The sequence below is a fragment of the Lynx rufus genome, unplaced genomic scaffold (genome assembly GCF_022079265.1).
Source record: "Lynx rufus isolate CCGP_SWC_20201006 ecotype Redwood Valley unplaced genomic scaffold, mLynRuf1.p SCAF_8, whole genome shotgun sequence".
In the NCBI taxonomy this organism is placed as follows: Eukaryota; Metazoa; Chordata; class Mammalia; order Carnivora; family Felidae; genus Lynx; species Lynx rufus.
In genome coordinates this window covers 74,268,698-74,283,749 of record NW_025814896.1, presented here as the reverse complement: position 1 = coordinate 74,283,749, position 15,052 = coordinate 74,268,698, and the positions used below count along the sequence as shown (strand labels likewise).

General features: G+C 37.7%; 2 protein-coding genes across 4 annotated transcripts in view; one reads left to right on the top strand and one right to left on the bottom strand.

The window, feature by feature from the left end:
* CCDC88A (coiled-coil domain containing 88A) overlaps positions 1–4,928 on the top strand; it is a 146,875-nt gene extending 141,947 nt beyond the window's left edge. For 2 of the 3 annotated variants that reach the window (XM_047068127.1, XM_047068125.1), the window contains one exon: positions 405–4,927. The gene's annotated coding sequence lies outside the window, so the exon portion shown is untranslated. Of the gene's footprint in view, positions 1–160 lie in introns of all 3 variants that reach the window. The other variant, XM_047068126.1, reaches the window with a different exon arrangement.
* Positions 4,929–5,313: 385 nt separating this feature from the next.
* On the bottom strand, positions 5,314–7,165 carry LOC124503479 (prolyl-tRNA synthetase associated domain-containing protein 1). The gene is made up of 2 exons (XM_047068555.1): positions 6,895–7,165; positions 5,314–5,835 (listed from the first exon to the last, which is right to left on the bottom strand). Exons 1-2 carry the CDS (start codon positions 6,976–6,978, stop codon positions 5,404–5,406), a joined length of 516 nt encoding a protein of 171 aa, XP_046924511.1. The 5' UTR covers positions 6,979–7,165; the 3' UTR covers positions 5,314–5,403.
* Between the last annotated feature and the right edge of the window lie 7,887 nt (positions 7,166–15,052).

Below are 15,052 nucleotides of genomic sequence, written 5' to 3'. Positions count from 1 at the left end.
TTGAGGAAGATTTATTGCTTGATGTAAGCTTTTGCCTATCAGTGCAGGAAACAAACCTTTAAAAATTATTTTTTTTTTCTTAATTTAAATTTAATTTTACTAGTAAATGTTTTCGGAATTCCTTTTTTAATTTGAAGTTGGTTTTTTTTTTCTTTTATAGGAATCCACTCCCCCCCCACCCCCCACAATGTTCTTGATAATTGAGAATAAACAGTAAATTACGTACCTTTTCTGTGAAGAGCCACTCAAAGAAAAATTGTCTCTTTCTGTCACTCTCTCATTTCTATAGAAGACCTATCTGATGCATGTTGTTCGTATAGTGCCTGCTCTGTATTTTATATCTCTCTTATCTTCAAGCTTTTCTTACATTTTCTTTCTTCTTTCTACCTTCCAACTAAATACAGAGAGAAAAGTGTCCTTCAGTTTCTCAGTGTGAAGCCTTTATTTCTGAAGTAACAAGACACCCAACTATAGGAATCATTTTAAAAATCTTTAAGGAGACTTTAAACAATCCTTCGTGACTAGAGCAGGCAAGAAATACAAAACCTTCATTCCTTCCTTGAATCAAGGAGCACTACTGGAGTCAACTGCCAAAATTTTTAGAAGGTTTTAGGACTTACTATACATTGTATTGTTAAGATCTACTGAATAAAGGATGTTCTCTCTCTAAGGACCAAGTGTTTTAAGGTTTCAAGAAGTACTCCAAGAACAATCTACTTCTTTCGTCATTTGTTTATGAATTTATCCATGTTTGCTTAATGCTTCTGCTAAGTATTAGCCAGAATCTAGCCATTTATATTTAGTTGTGTAAATCTAAAATGCTGTATGTTGTGGAATGTACTATATATCAAGATACAGAGAACATTGTTTTGGCATGTCAGAGCCTTATTTGGTTAGCAGACTGCATGTGTTGGTATTCTTTTTTTTTTTTTTAACTAATTATTTTGATGCACTGCAAAAGAAATTCAGTTTATAAGATAAATCTGAAAAATAGGAGTTATAAAAAATTTACAGTAATATTAATATTTCCATATTCCTCATTAAGCAACACTAAGCATTCACAATCCAAGGTAATTAAAGAGAGTGTTTTTCTGAAACTTTTTTAGTAAGGTGGTTTTCCAGTAAATTGCATTCCCAAGATAAAACTGTTGTGTTTTAATTCATTTCCCTTCTTTAGTATTGGGTTATATATGTGTGTTTGTTTTTTTAACATGAGAGCTGACTATTGCTTAAGAAGTTTTCTTATGGCAAAAAAAAAATGTAAATAATTTACTATGATCTGCATTTTGCCAGGAACTCATTTATTTTTAAGGTTATCACATATTAATAAGAACTTTTCTGTTTTTGTCCTTTATAATATTGCATTAAAGTTGGTAACTGTTATTGGTACTTTTGAAATATTTGTATGCATTTGTTACCTTAAACATTTGAAAGAAGCACAAAAAAAGTAGATTTAGTTAACCCAGGGAAACATCAGTTTTTTTGTAGCTCCAATTTTATATCACAGTTTTATTTTCTTATGAAATCAAAAAAGGCATTGATACTTATTAATGCAAATTCATTATTTAACATAAATATCAGAATAATCTTAAAGGTCTGAAATGAGAAAGATAGTGACTTTTTTATTTTAACAGTGTACTTCTTAGGCTCTCATTACCAGCTCTAAAAAATCTTTTTGGAACAACTCCATATTCATAGTGTGTGGTTTAGGAACTGTGTGTTTCATCACTAACCTAGTAACTGTGAGAAATGTGTATGTTCTCTCCCCCCCACCCCATTCTCTCCTTCCCTCTCTCTCTCTTTCCCACTCTCTATCCCTTTCCCTCTCTGTTTTTGGTAGGCCAGTAGCAGTATTGTGTTCATAGTCTACTTTCAGAAAGACTTACTAATGAAAAGAAAGACAGCATGTATAGTTGCAGAAATTAAAAAGGAATTTAGAGAACTTGGACTTATCTTAATGCCACCATTAACTTAGGTTTTGCCGCCAAATAATGCTGTAAACTCTTGGATGAAAGGTGCTATGTAAATGTAAATACAAAGGATTCTTACTAAAATACAAATATTGCACAACAGACATATTTAAAACTTAATCTCTAGACTTTGAAACATCTCTCTCCATTGTGACTCCCTAGATTCAAGTATCAAATTGATAATGGGCATCATGGCAGTCTAGAGATACTTGCATGTAAAAAATGTAAATTCATTTTTAGGTGGATAAATTGAAAGTAAATATAGAAGTTATGTTTTAGCTAAATACAGTAAGTGGGTAACTTAGATTTATATTAACTAGCATCTAATTTGCACAACTAGGACACATCCCAGGACAGTTACTAAAAGTTGGAATTTAATGAGTAGGAGTTTGCCCAGTGAGATGAATCATACCACAGCTTGACCTCTCCAGAACACTAATGTCCTAAAATAGAGAACCTGTTGATTTAAGCAGCACATTATTGCTTCATGCAGAAAATGCTTAGGGACAGCCTATATAGTACTGAGACTCAGTATGCTGACCCTGAGAAAGTGCAGTTAGAGACAACCAAGGAAATACTTAAGACCGCAAAAGTAGGAATATTCTCAATTATATTCATAACCTTTTTCATACCATCTCAAGGAAGGACTAGATAATAACCTCATGAATACTTTACTTTCTCCAAAAGATTCAGAAGCAAACTTACTAGGAGGTCACTCTTTTCCCTTAAACTGCTTCTACCAAACAAAATGTTTGGCCACCTAGAAACTTAAGGGGGCCTGACATGCTTTTATCTGGCTGTCTTCTAAATCAACACCTAACCCCTTAGGAAACTGAAAAATTAATATACAGGGTAATAGCTTCGGCAAAGAGCTCCAATAAAGTGCTTCAGATCTGGCCATGTGGAAATGTTTGGTCCACGTTTTGAACTGGTGGTTACCAAAGAGTTCACGTAACAGGTTTGTATGTAGCACCTTTCATGCAAGGCATGGTAAGAGCCTATTAAAAAATCACTGTGCATATTACAGAATTGCAGCCACCTCACAAATGAAGTATTAGAGCCTGCACTGTCTTAACAGTTTATGTCAGGAAGTGAAAAAGATACTGTACCAAATCTGGAATTACAATGAGGAGTAATAATGTATGCTAAATGACTTTGTGTTTTAAGTGACTTTTTATGAGAAAAGTGAATTTTTGTGTTTTTTTCTGCTTCACTTAGTCCTGAGATGTATTTTTTCTTTAAGCCTTGAATGAGTAATACAAAAGGAGCCCATGTTGTGATATAAACCTTGATGTACATGTTGAGATATTGGGACAACAATGAAAATGCCTTAAAAGGAATGCTTATGGATAAAGTTGCACTTATAACAGCACCCTTTAACAAAACCTGATTTTAAATTGTCTTTTTCGTTTCTAAGGGTTCTCTTTCAATGTTTGCCATTGTACTTACAACTGTTATTAAATACCAAATCAAATAATACAAAAGCTGTAACATTTCCTTTAAAAGTAATGCTACTAAGGGATTTGGAGTTGAATGGCAGTGATTTTTACTTGACAATACCTATTATCAGCCACAGAAATCCAGTTCGTAACAAACCATCATATGGTTGATTTGTCTTTTTAAAAACATTTCATTACTTTTTAGTTATAACTTTATTACTCCTAAAAAAAATTAAGTTGGTTTAACATTCATTTAAACTGATTGATACAAAAAGAAATAAAACAAAGAGGTGATTTTTATAACAAGTGGTTAATAATCATTTAAAAATCGTAAGATACAATTTAGCTAAGTATTATCTTTCCTTTTCCTTTATCCTGGAAAACTTTTTTTCAGACATAACCCATAACTTTGTTTAGATGATTCTGTCTAAATCTTTCAGGGATGAGTATTGGAGGTTTAGGAAGAGAATCGCATCTATCAGTTCTGTCAATCTTCACATAGGTGTCAATACAGTAATACATTGCAGGAAGCAATTTCATTTTCACGTATGTAAGACTTTGGGAGGCAAAATGTTAGAGAAGGCTCCCAGCTGTGTTTTCTTGGGCAGGTTAGTCTTCCTGAGCCTGTTGTCACTATAAGATGAGGAGGGTACTAACTGCCTTAGTGTCTTTGCCTCTATTATTCATTAAGCCTTCATTTTATGTGCAAATCAACCTAAAATTTCCTCTTAGAGATGTAGTAAACAGTAGGTAAAAAGTAACATGGCACCTTAAAATAAGTTATCATTTATGGAAAATATTTCTTACTCCCCATTTCTTAAATTCATTCTTTATAGAAACTCTGCCACAAGTAAACTTGTAGTTCTAATCATATATATCAAGAACTGACCAGTTTTTACTCTCATTTTGCCTTTAAATAACACAAATTGGTACAGAGTACACTATCACTACCAGATGGAAATTACTTTTGACTGACCAAACAGGATAATATGATTACCTCACGGCTATCCCATTTGATTGTACTGGAGGAAAATGTGAAAATTTTCTTGACGAGATCTCTAGACTACTTGTGTAGTTTAGTCTACCTCAGACCTTCAACTAATGTTTTGTTTCAAGTGAAAAAGTATGTTTCTCCACAACTGAAGGGGGAAATGAGTAAAATTTAGGACAGAAAAAACTTGTTCCAAGTATGTTTACATTTCTAACCTCTCAAGGACTAAACAGATCTTTCCTTAATCCTCATTCCCCAAAGATAACCACTATCAATAATTTAATCTATTCCTGTATTTTTTCTCTATGTACAGTATATGTATAATTTCATATATGCTGTTTTTGCAAGTTGGCTTTTTTCAAGTACAGTAAACACCCTAAAGATGTAAAATAGTTGATCTTAGTTAAACTAACCTTAATTTTGTTGTTAATCTACTCTTAATTGTGGAAGCCATTCCTTTAATGAGTAGTTGTCATGGGAGAGATAGGAGGTGAAATCTGAGCTAAAACGACCTCAATACATTTTTTTTTTAAGTTATTTATTTATGGGGCGCAGGGAGGGGGGAGGAATAGGGGCAGAGATGGGAGAGAGAATCCCAAGCAGGCTTATGCTGTCAGCAAGGAACATGATATGGGGCTCAAACCCATGAACTGTGAGATCGTGACCTGAAATGAAATCAAGAATCATATGCTTAACTGACTGAACCACTCAGGAGCCCCTCAATACCTCTTTTCAAAAGCAGCTCCTTTTAGAGGGCATCTGGCTGGCTCAGTCAGTAGAGCATGTGACTCTGGATTTCAAGATTGTGAGTTTGAGCCCCACATTGGGTGTATATTACTTAAAAGATAATTTTAAAAAGCAGCTCCTTTTAGATGAAATGTCCCTCCTAAAATTAGTCACCAAACAAAGGTGCTAAATATTCTTATCACTTTTAATGCTTTGTATAAATAAAAAATAAGAAAAACAACTTTCAGAAAGAAGTGTATTCTAAATATCAGTCCAATTAGTTTTTATCAAAATTTAGTATTATGGGATCATGTCCTGTCTTCTTCACAAATGTGAGAAAGTCTTCAGGGCTCAATCCCATGGTTGCAGCATTGGTCATTGGATGAAAGTACACCTTTTCATGTCCACCTTCCAGAAAAGCAGAATCCAGAACAAATTTCACATCTCCATCATCACAGAAGAGTGCCAAAGGTGTGGCACAGCCTTGGCCAACTTTTAGTTTTTCTAGCATGGCTGTTTCATCAGCAAACCGAAGATTTCCACTCCCAACACCTAACTGCTTAGCAAGATCATTTAAATTAACTTGTCTATCATGAAGAACTGTCACCAGCCAATAGCCTTTTTTCTTCTTGTCTTTAAGGAATAAGTTCTTACTATGTGCTCCTTTCAAATGCTGGATATGAGGCATCATTTCTTCAACTGTAAACACCTGTAAAATATCACACGAAAAGTTTTAAAATAATGCATGTACACACTGCACATATACACAGCTATATGTACTCTGCTTGCTGGGTGAAAACAGCAAGGTTAGGGGAGTACTCAATGCCATAGATTGTCACTGGTAGAGACCCATTTCCAGCCCGTTACCAAATAACACACCTTGCTACCTCAATCCCTACTGTGAGGACCTCTTAGGCCAGTTCTCTATTCAATGTGCTGGCCAAGCCCTCACATTCCTCAAGTGATTATTTTTTTCTTTAAGTTTCTGGTACTGAAAGTTTATAGCAGCCCAGATTCCTATTCCTTAGCATCCCATTACATCCAGACCATGTGGCAACCTCCACTTTACAAATCTAAAACCATAATGAGAGTGGGAGAGCAGGGAAGACAATGAGACTCTGGACTAACAACATCAGAAGAGCTGGCAATATGCACAGGTAAAGAAGGGGGAGAGTTCCGTATACTATATAGGAGAGAAGATCAGAAAAAATGATAAAAGTCTTGATGTTAAATGTGTAAGGCTGAAGACACTGTATTTGTCTACCCTTTAAAGGTCACCATATTTAGTTATCATTAGCTGTCATTCAGCCCTGGAATAAAAACTGTCCCTGCACCACTCAAGTTACACTGGTTCTGTGAAATGTTTGCAAATCTTCACATCAATATACTATGTTAATACCAAACTCTATAAGCTTGGTGTCCTGCTATATGCATGATGCCTGAAACATGGTAGGCACTACACAGTTTATTGGCTGCTAACTATATACACATGAAGTGGACACACTGATCGAATATTCCAGACCAATTTAAGATGCACTAGTTTTCAGAATGTGACCAGGTCGCTCCAAGAGAAAACTCAAGTTTTCCCACGATAACATTAGTCCCGAGAGGCCTTTGATGTGCCTGTCGGGTCCCTTCTGTGCTCTGGAACCCGGGAAAGGCCCTAGAACGGTCGCTTCTGCGGCACATTCCCGCTGGGGCATCTGGTCTTCACGGCCCCGCCCAAGACCCCGCAGCGGAGCCCACCCCTCCGGCAGGAGCCCCTCACCTCCGGGTGCTCCACGACCTCTGTGCGGATGGCCAGGGCGCCGAGCCGCTCATCCAGCGCCGCCCGCAACTCGGCACCAGCCATGCTGCTGTCGTGGCCCGCAGACACCGGGCGGAAGAGCGCAACAAACAGGCATGACTTCCCGTGCGGCAGGCCGACTGGAGGCTGGAGCGGAAGTGCCTAGAGGGACCCGCGCGACCCCGGAAGCCCAGTGCGGCGCCTTCCGGAGGCGGGGTCCTGCAGTGCTCGCACGCCCTTCCTACGGACGCCACGCCCTCTGGAAGTCGTCTTCTGGGACTGCTGCGCGAGACTTGCGGCGTTCCTTGTTCCGCGTTCCACAGGAGGAAGGCACCTGCCTTTTCATAGCCTTCCCTAACTCCTCTTGAGGTTCCCTAGGTGCAGCATATCTTTCATTTAAACAGAATCAGGGCCACCTAACAAAGTTAAGTGTGGGGAGCTTTGGAGATCAGGAGAGTATGTGACCGTGGGCTGGCCCCAGGCAGAGAAGCTCCTTACCTCTTCCCCTGCCTTCGAAATGTACCTTCTGCCCACTGCTCCTGTACCGGGAGCCACTTAAAGGACATTGACTTGGGAGAGTAATGTGCTATTGAAACCATCGGGACAGTTTTTTGCCTGAAATTCCCTTAAGGCCTCTGTATAAACTCAAGATTCTGTCAGGTGCGTGCAGACATCACCGCTGTCCTGTGGCTGCCCAAGTCAAGCCTCCTATTAAGTTTCGTTGCTTATTAAACTTGTCACTAATTAGTATAGAATGGTCTGCCTCTTTCTTCCAGTCTTTCTCCTTGCGTTTACTATGTGTGGGGAGAGGAGCAGTTTCAGATTTTACCTGAGGAACTTAGGAGGTTTTAAACCAAAAGGGAGAGAGGAGGGCTCCAAAATCCCTATTCTTCAACAACTTTTCAACTTTTCATTTATAAATTACAATTTTACATTTGACCTTTCCTGAAAGTTACTTTCCATATGATTCGATCACAAGTAATTCACGATGGCAACTGCATCTCACCTTTTTCAGAGGCAGTTTGCCTACCTCTTGGTGGGATGTTTTCCATTATCCTCTGAAACCCTCACTCACCACTTTTTTTCCCACTAGGTTTCTTTCTAAGAATCAAATTAGGAAGCAGAATAGGAAAGATCACCCATTTGGAGATATGGCATATCCCAAATAATTGTCCTTAAATATTTGAAGATGTTCAAGAAACCCCAAATCCAATCATGGTGAGCTAAGAGTAAACACGGGAAAGAAGAGTTGGAATCTGATTGTAACTAAGACATGTAAGTATGTCCAAAAGTAGGAACACATTAACCAAGGGTAAGATCTCCATGACAGCTGCAAAAGAGAACACAAAGAGCAAAAACTGGCATTTGCATCTCACACATTGTCTAGGCAATTGAATTTTCTGTCATAGAAGTCTCTTTGGAAATGAACTGCCATCCATCAGTTATTTGAGACATGAATTCTCGCCCCAACACACACCACACACACACACCCCTATAGCTACTCCATCACTGTTCATTTTCTAAAGTCCTTCCACTTCTTACCACTTCCATCACCCCAGCCTAAACTACTATCATTTTCCCACTTGATTGACGCTAATGTTCTCTTAATTTAGTCTACTTGTGGTGGAATGACCAAGTATGCTGCTTTAAGCGAGCCTTACAACCAAAGATTTTTATTATAAAATGGAGCCAAATCTGTCTATGGTAAAAGAACTTTATATCACTGCTTAAAAACTATCCTAACCCAGGGTTAATGCAGTAACTGCTTAAAAACTATCCTAGCCCAGGGTTAATGCAATATTTATCTTGCAATATGTCAGCATTGTATTAATTACAAAAGAAATGCTATCCTCACTATCGTCCTTTGTCTTCAAGGCAAATACAATCTCACATTTACACCAGACACAACATGAAACAGGTTATATTAAAAATGATCAGCATGAACTTGAGGAACTAGATATCTAGTCACAGAACTTGAATTTTAAAATGTTATAGAAATCTCACAATTCTAGGAGAGGGTTCATATCTGATAAATACATTTTATTTAATTATTTTACAAACAGGAAAAGAATAAGCAAGAAGTCTTGTGGCATTTCTACAAGAAAGTATTGAGGGAAAGACTTTTTGTCATTAGGAGGAGTGTGGATACTGGACAGAAAAGGACAGAATCTGAAATAGGGAGGTGGAAAATGGAGTTACACTAGGGTCCACGAAAACGGACCACATATAGGTCCACATATAAGTCTGCTCAAAGTAAAGAAATAACTACAACTGTAGCCTATCTGACAAAGGAAATAAAAAGGCCAAAACATTTATCAGCACCATGGGAACTGGGTATCATTGCATTTATTAGATGAAGTATGTTAGAGATCCCCATTACTGAGTGAAACAAAGGGCAATTCCAGGTCAGATAAGTTGAAAGCCATCCTAAGAAGCAGTACATACTCCAAAAAAGTGAAACAATCGGGAAAAAAATATTTGCTGCAATCTACGTCTCTTGAACATATCTTTTGGAACATCTCTATGTGCCACGCTCTCTGCTCTCAAAGACCTTAAAATCTGGCAAAGAGGACTGAAACATTCACAGAGAATAAATCTAAGAAAGTGTGACTAGTGCAACAATAGTAGCATAATGTGGATGCTTTAGGAGCCCAGAGGAAGGGTGCTAAGACTGGGCAGGTGCACCAAGGAAAGCATTAGGGAAACATGGCATCAGTTTGAAGAATAAGTAGGAGTCTGCAGAAAAAAAGAGGAAACCCAGGAGCTGAGAGATGGTGGAGGAAAAGCACAGTATGTCCTGGGGCAGTATAATTCATTGTGACAGTAGAGCAGAACTAGAAGCCTGTCAGTAGAAGGCGAGAAGTAGGCACAAAGAATCGTTACCTGTTGTATTAAGGAACCAGGTATGTCCCACCATAAAGGGCCATGCAAAATAAATTAGGTGACATCTTCCTAGGGAATTCCATATTCTCAATCATGCTCTCAATATTTGAAAATATAGGGAAACACAATTTACTAAATGGAGAACATGAATTATAGAGGATAGACAACACAGCCCCACTTTTGCTTCTAAATACACATACCTATATAACAGAGTAGCTTAAAAACTAATTAGTACTAGAATTGTTCCCTAAACCTATTTCACAAAAATTGGCTTCTAAAGGTCTATGGAAGAGGATTATTCCTAGGTCAGGAGAAGATGGAGGTTAGTTCCTAGATAAGAGAGGATCTAGGAGGAAACTGAAGTTTCCTCAAAGTCAGAAGAGAAGGTGAAGACCAGAGTGGGAAGGATGGAAGGGTAGAAAACAGTCCCTTTCTTGGCATTTTGTCCCTCCAGTGGGTAGAAAGATAGACACCCACTGTCAGTGGAAGGCAGTCCACCTGGGCCAGCACTACCTAAGCAGATGAGGCACAAGTACATCTGAGTATCGTTGCTCAATGAGGAGCCATGACAAAAAAGACAGTAACCCCACAGTCCAGTTCCCTGGCTCCTCCAGAGACTCAGGTTCCTGGATGATTCCGTGGAGAAGAGAGGAAATCTCAGTTGATAGCCTCAGGTTAATGTTCCTTGCAGTTCCAATATGTGGGGACATGGGCCGTATTATATTCAACTCAAAATATGATTGAAGATCAGCTACAGGCTAAAGGTGTAATGATGAGCAAAACCAGGCAGAGCTTCTGCCCTGGTGGAGCAAACAGTATATTGCAGGAGACAGATATTAGTCAAATAGTCACAGAAACAAGTGTTAAATTGCATGGGTAGCAAGTGCTAAAGACATATAAGCGATGCTAAGAGTCCATAATCAGGGAAGCCGACCTTGTCTGGGGACTGAGGAGCAGATCAAGGAAGGCCTCTCTGAGGAAGTGAAGCTTAAACTGAAATGGAATTAAGAGGGCAGAGAGAGAAGAGAAGAGTGAATCAGGCAGAGGAAACAGCATGACCCTGTGTGCAAGGGTGAGAGGAAGCAAACCAAGGAAAAGGCATTGGAAGAGGGTCAGTGGGATTGGCGTGCAACAGGCAAGGGGAGGAGAGTCATGGCTCCATTTCACACAAAATGGGGGTGGGAACTAAAATTCTCACCTGCTAAAAATACATTTCTCAAAGTGGTTATCTCTGGCTAATGGAACTGCAAGTATTGTAAAAATGTTTCTTTGTAGTTCTATCTTCTGAAAATTTCTATGTTGAACATATGTTATTTTTATAATGGAGGGGGGAATCAATAAGGTATTAAAAATAAAGAAATGCAAACCACGTCTCCACAAATAAGATCACATGAAGCTATTTTCAACAAAGACTTCAAAACAGAAGAAAGTTACAGTGTAAAAAAATTAGTAAGTGGGCAGACTGAATTTAATTACCCCTAAGTTAAAATATGAAATGGGTGAAAACATTCAGTTTTCCTGCCTGGAAAAATATTGGTTTCATACAACATAAACAAAACAAAACACATGTAGTAGATGACAGCCGATTAAGCAGAGAAATAACATGTTTCCTTTTTGTTCACTTTCAACACTCATTTTAAGTTAGGTGGTCGTAAGGAAGCTTTGCTCTGGACGCAGAACTGCTTCCAGACGCTGACCTGAGCCCCAGGCCCTGCTGCAAACACCTCGTGAGTAATCCTGGCCTCCTGACCCTAGGCAACAATTACTGTCATTCAGGATCCCCTGCCGAGGGAGGCCTGGCCATCGAAGTGAGCTCCGTGCTAGCTGCTCTGCAAACCAGTTCTAACTTTCTGGACCAAGTGAACTTTAGATCACCAGATTAATGAGTGGAGATGAAAAGAGCTTTATATTCAGTGTTATTACGTGGTCTGTAGGCAGTTCTCACAGCAAGCCAAGGAAATTGATTTCTCTACAAAAGTACTATAACATAGATTATTTTTTCCTACCTTGCATAGGGACTTGGGATATTTTAAGTCTAGCATTTCAGAATAATTAATTTGATTGGATACGGTTCAAGGAACTACTTTGGAATTTTTGTCCTTGCCTTACTGGCTAACAAGAGAAATTTCCCATGATTTTAATACATTAAATTAACTTGCAAGTGGAATATGTTTGCAAAAATTTCAATAAAAATATAACATTGAGACCAGAAATCACATATTATTCCTCTACTCCTGCTGATTTACCTATTTATGGCGAATGTTGATTTGAGTAAATATTAATAAACACATTTTGAAATGTACTGGATGTAACGCAAGAACAAAAAGGGCCAGTTCAATCAGAAAGAACCTCATATTCACTATATCTCCAAAATATAAAATAACTAGTTTTTTCAGAGTATAAAAATATTGTTTAATGTTTTTAACAATTTGTATGTATTTATTAATTTAAAAGTTTATTTATTTTGAGAGAGAGGGTGAGAGGCCGTGTGAATAGGGGGAGGGACAGAGAGAGAGAGAGAGAGAGAGAGAGAGAGAGAATCCCAAGCAGGCTCTGTGCTGTCAGCATGGTGTCTGATTCAGGCTCAATCTTAGGAACCATGAGATCATGATCTGAGCTGAAATCAAGAAATCAAGAGTTGGATGCTAAACTGACTGAAGCACCCAGGTACCCCATGAATTTATTTTTTAAATAAATGTTATATAATCATACTTAAACATAAATACAAAAGTTAAAAATATATGTGTTTTTACCAAAAAAAAAATTAGATCACACACACAAAAAAAGATTAAAAAATATTTGTCACAGGGGCACCTGGGTGGCTCAGTTGGTAAAGCATCCAACTTCGGCTCAGGTCATGATCTCACAGTTTGTGAGTTCAAGCCCCGCATCGGGCTCTGTGCTGATAGCTCAGAGCCTGGAACCTGCTTCAGATTCTGTATCTCCCCCTCTCTCTGCCCCTCCCATGCTCATGCTCTGTCTCTCTCTGTTTCTCAATAATAAGTAAACATCAAAAAATGTTTAAAAAATATGTCACAGGTATTATACATATATTCACATCACACATATAATGTGTATGTAAATTCTATATAATGCTGTTTATTTCTAATTTTACCTGATCAAGACAGAATTATACAACATATGATATTTTATGATCTGCTTTTTATTTTCACCCAATAGGTATCTTTTCAAGTCAGTAGAGATCAACATTGTTACTGGCAATGTTTCTTTAGTATTCTACTTATTCACCCAACCCCAAATTTGGAAATGTCCAATGTCCAATGACTTACATGTAAATAATTTCAAAAATTTCCACATTATAAATAAGCCTATCATAAATATCTATATTCCTATATCTATGTTTGCATAATTATTTTATTTATTCCATAGAATAAATCCCCAGAGTCTGCAAAGTTACACAATTTATACATTTAAATTGATAGCTATTGTCTATTGCCCTCTAGAATGGTTTTATCAATTTACAGTATAAGAATGTTCTATTCTCCACATGTTAATTAACAGTTATTTGATTACCAGAGTCAAGGATATTAAATAAGCAAACATGCTTTTGCACTGTTTTTAATTTTAGGAAAATACAAGTATCAATATTATGCTTACTGATGGAGGATGATATATCTATACATATTAAATATCAACTTAATGCCATCAAGATAAAATATAAACTTCTCCACTAGACTGTAAGGAGAAGTAAGTTCAGTAGAGTGCAGCAATTTTTGTCTGCTGTGCTCCTGATGACAGGCAACACTCCCAAGAGAAAGGAACTTGAGTTTGCCCCACGTTCAGTGATCAGATCCATCTCCCCTTCAGAATCTGAATGTGTAAAGGGGTAGAAAAAGAGCCAAAATTGCATGAAAAGAGCTCCCTTCACAGGAAAGAACTTCAAGAGTAGGGAAGAAATGTTCCTAATTTACATTCCTAATTGTTTATATATTACTAATGTGTTTCCAGTTGTAGCTTTTCTTTTAATTTTGTTTTTAGTATCTTTAAATCTTTTTTTTTAATGTTTATATTTATTTTTGAGACAGAGAGACAGAGCATGGGCAGAGAGAGAGGGAGACACAGAATCCAAAGCAGGCACCAGGCTCTGAGCTGTCAGCGCAGAGCCCGACACGGGGCTCAAACCCACGAACCATGAGATCATGACCTGAGCCGAAGTCGGATGCTCAACTGACTGAGCCATGTAGGCACCCCTTTAGTATTTTGATAGTATAATATTTAAAATATTTATCTACAGTTGACCCTTGAACACCACCACCCACCCCCACACAGTCAAATATTCATGGACAACTTTTGACTCCCCCAAAACAGCTACCGATAGTCTATTGTTGACCGGAAGCCTTACTGATAACATAAACAGTGGATTAGCACACATTTTGTAGGTTATATGTATCACATACTGTATTCTTACAATAGAAGAAAATATTATTAGGAGAGTCATAAGGAAGAGAAAATATATTTACAGTACTACACTGTATTTATTTTTAAAAATCCACATGTAAGTGGACCAGTGCACCTCAAACCTGTGTTGTTTAAGGGTTAACTGTAGTCTAATCTAGGTTCTCAAAGTGTAGTCCCCAGATCAGTACCACTGTCATCTGTGACATTACCAGTGACAGCTCACCTTATATCTATAGACTCAGAAACTCTGGGGGGTGGGCCAGCAATCTGTGCTTCACCCAGTAGTTCAGGTGATCCTGATGCCTCCTCAAGTTTGAGAACTGCTGGTATAATCTAACAGTTTTCCCCCTATAGTTTTTGGTTTGGGAATTATGATTAGAAAGGTTTTCCCCACCTAAGTTTATGGAGAATATCATTTACATTATCTTCTAATTTTTGTTTAACATTTGAACACTTAATACATATAGACTTTCCCACCACAGGAATGTAATCTCCAAGAGGACAAGAGTCTACAACTATTTTATTTCTCTCTTTTATCCTAAAACTGTGATGGGTACATGATGGGTTCATAATATATATTTATAAATTATTGAATTAACTCTCTAATTTTGGTGGAAGATGAAAAAATACATTTATAGCCTGAAGCAATAAATATCAGGAAACTATAGTTAGCCTTTCACTTGTCCTGGGTGGCTTAAAATAGCAATTGGCAATCCTAATTACAATACACTTAATCAATGTGTGCTCAGTGGTCATGTATTAGAGTTGTAATTCTTAGTGGCATTACATTTTTGGCACTGGTTCCTAAAAGAATTTAAAAGCTTGTAGGATGCTGAGT

Excerpts from the sequence above, each read along its gene's own strand:
- LOC124503479 (XM_047068555.1), bottom strand. The coding sequence starts at position 6,978 with ATGGCTGGTGCCGAGTTGCGGGCGGCGCTGGATGAGCGGCTCGGCGCC. Across the intron at positions 5,836-6,894 it reads AGGTCGTGGAGCACCCGGAG|GTGTTTACAGTTGAAGAAAT; the intron begins GTGAGGGGCTCC and ends GATATTTTACAG.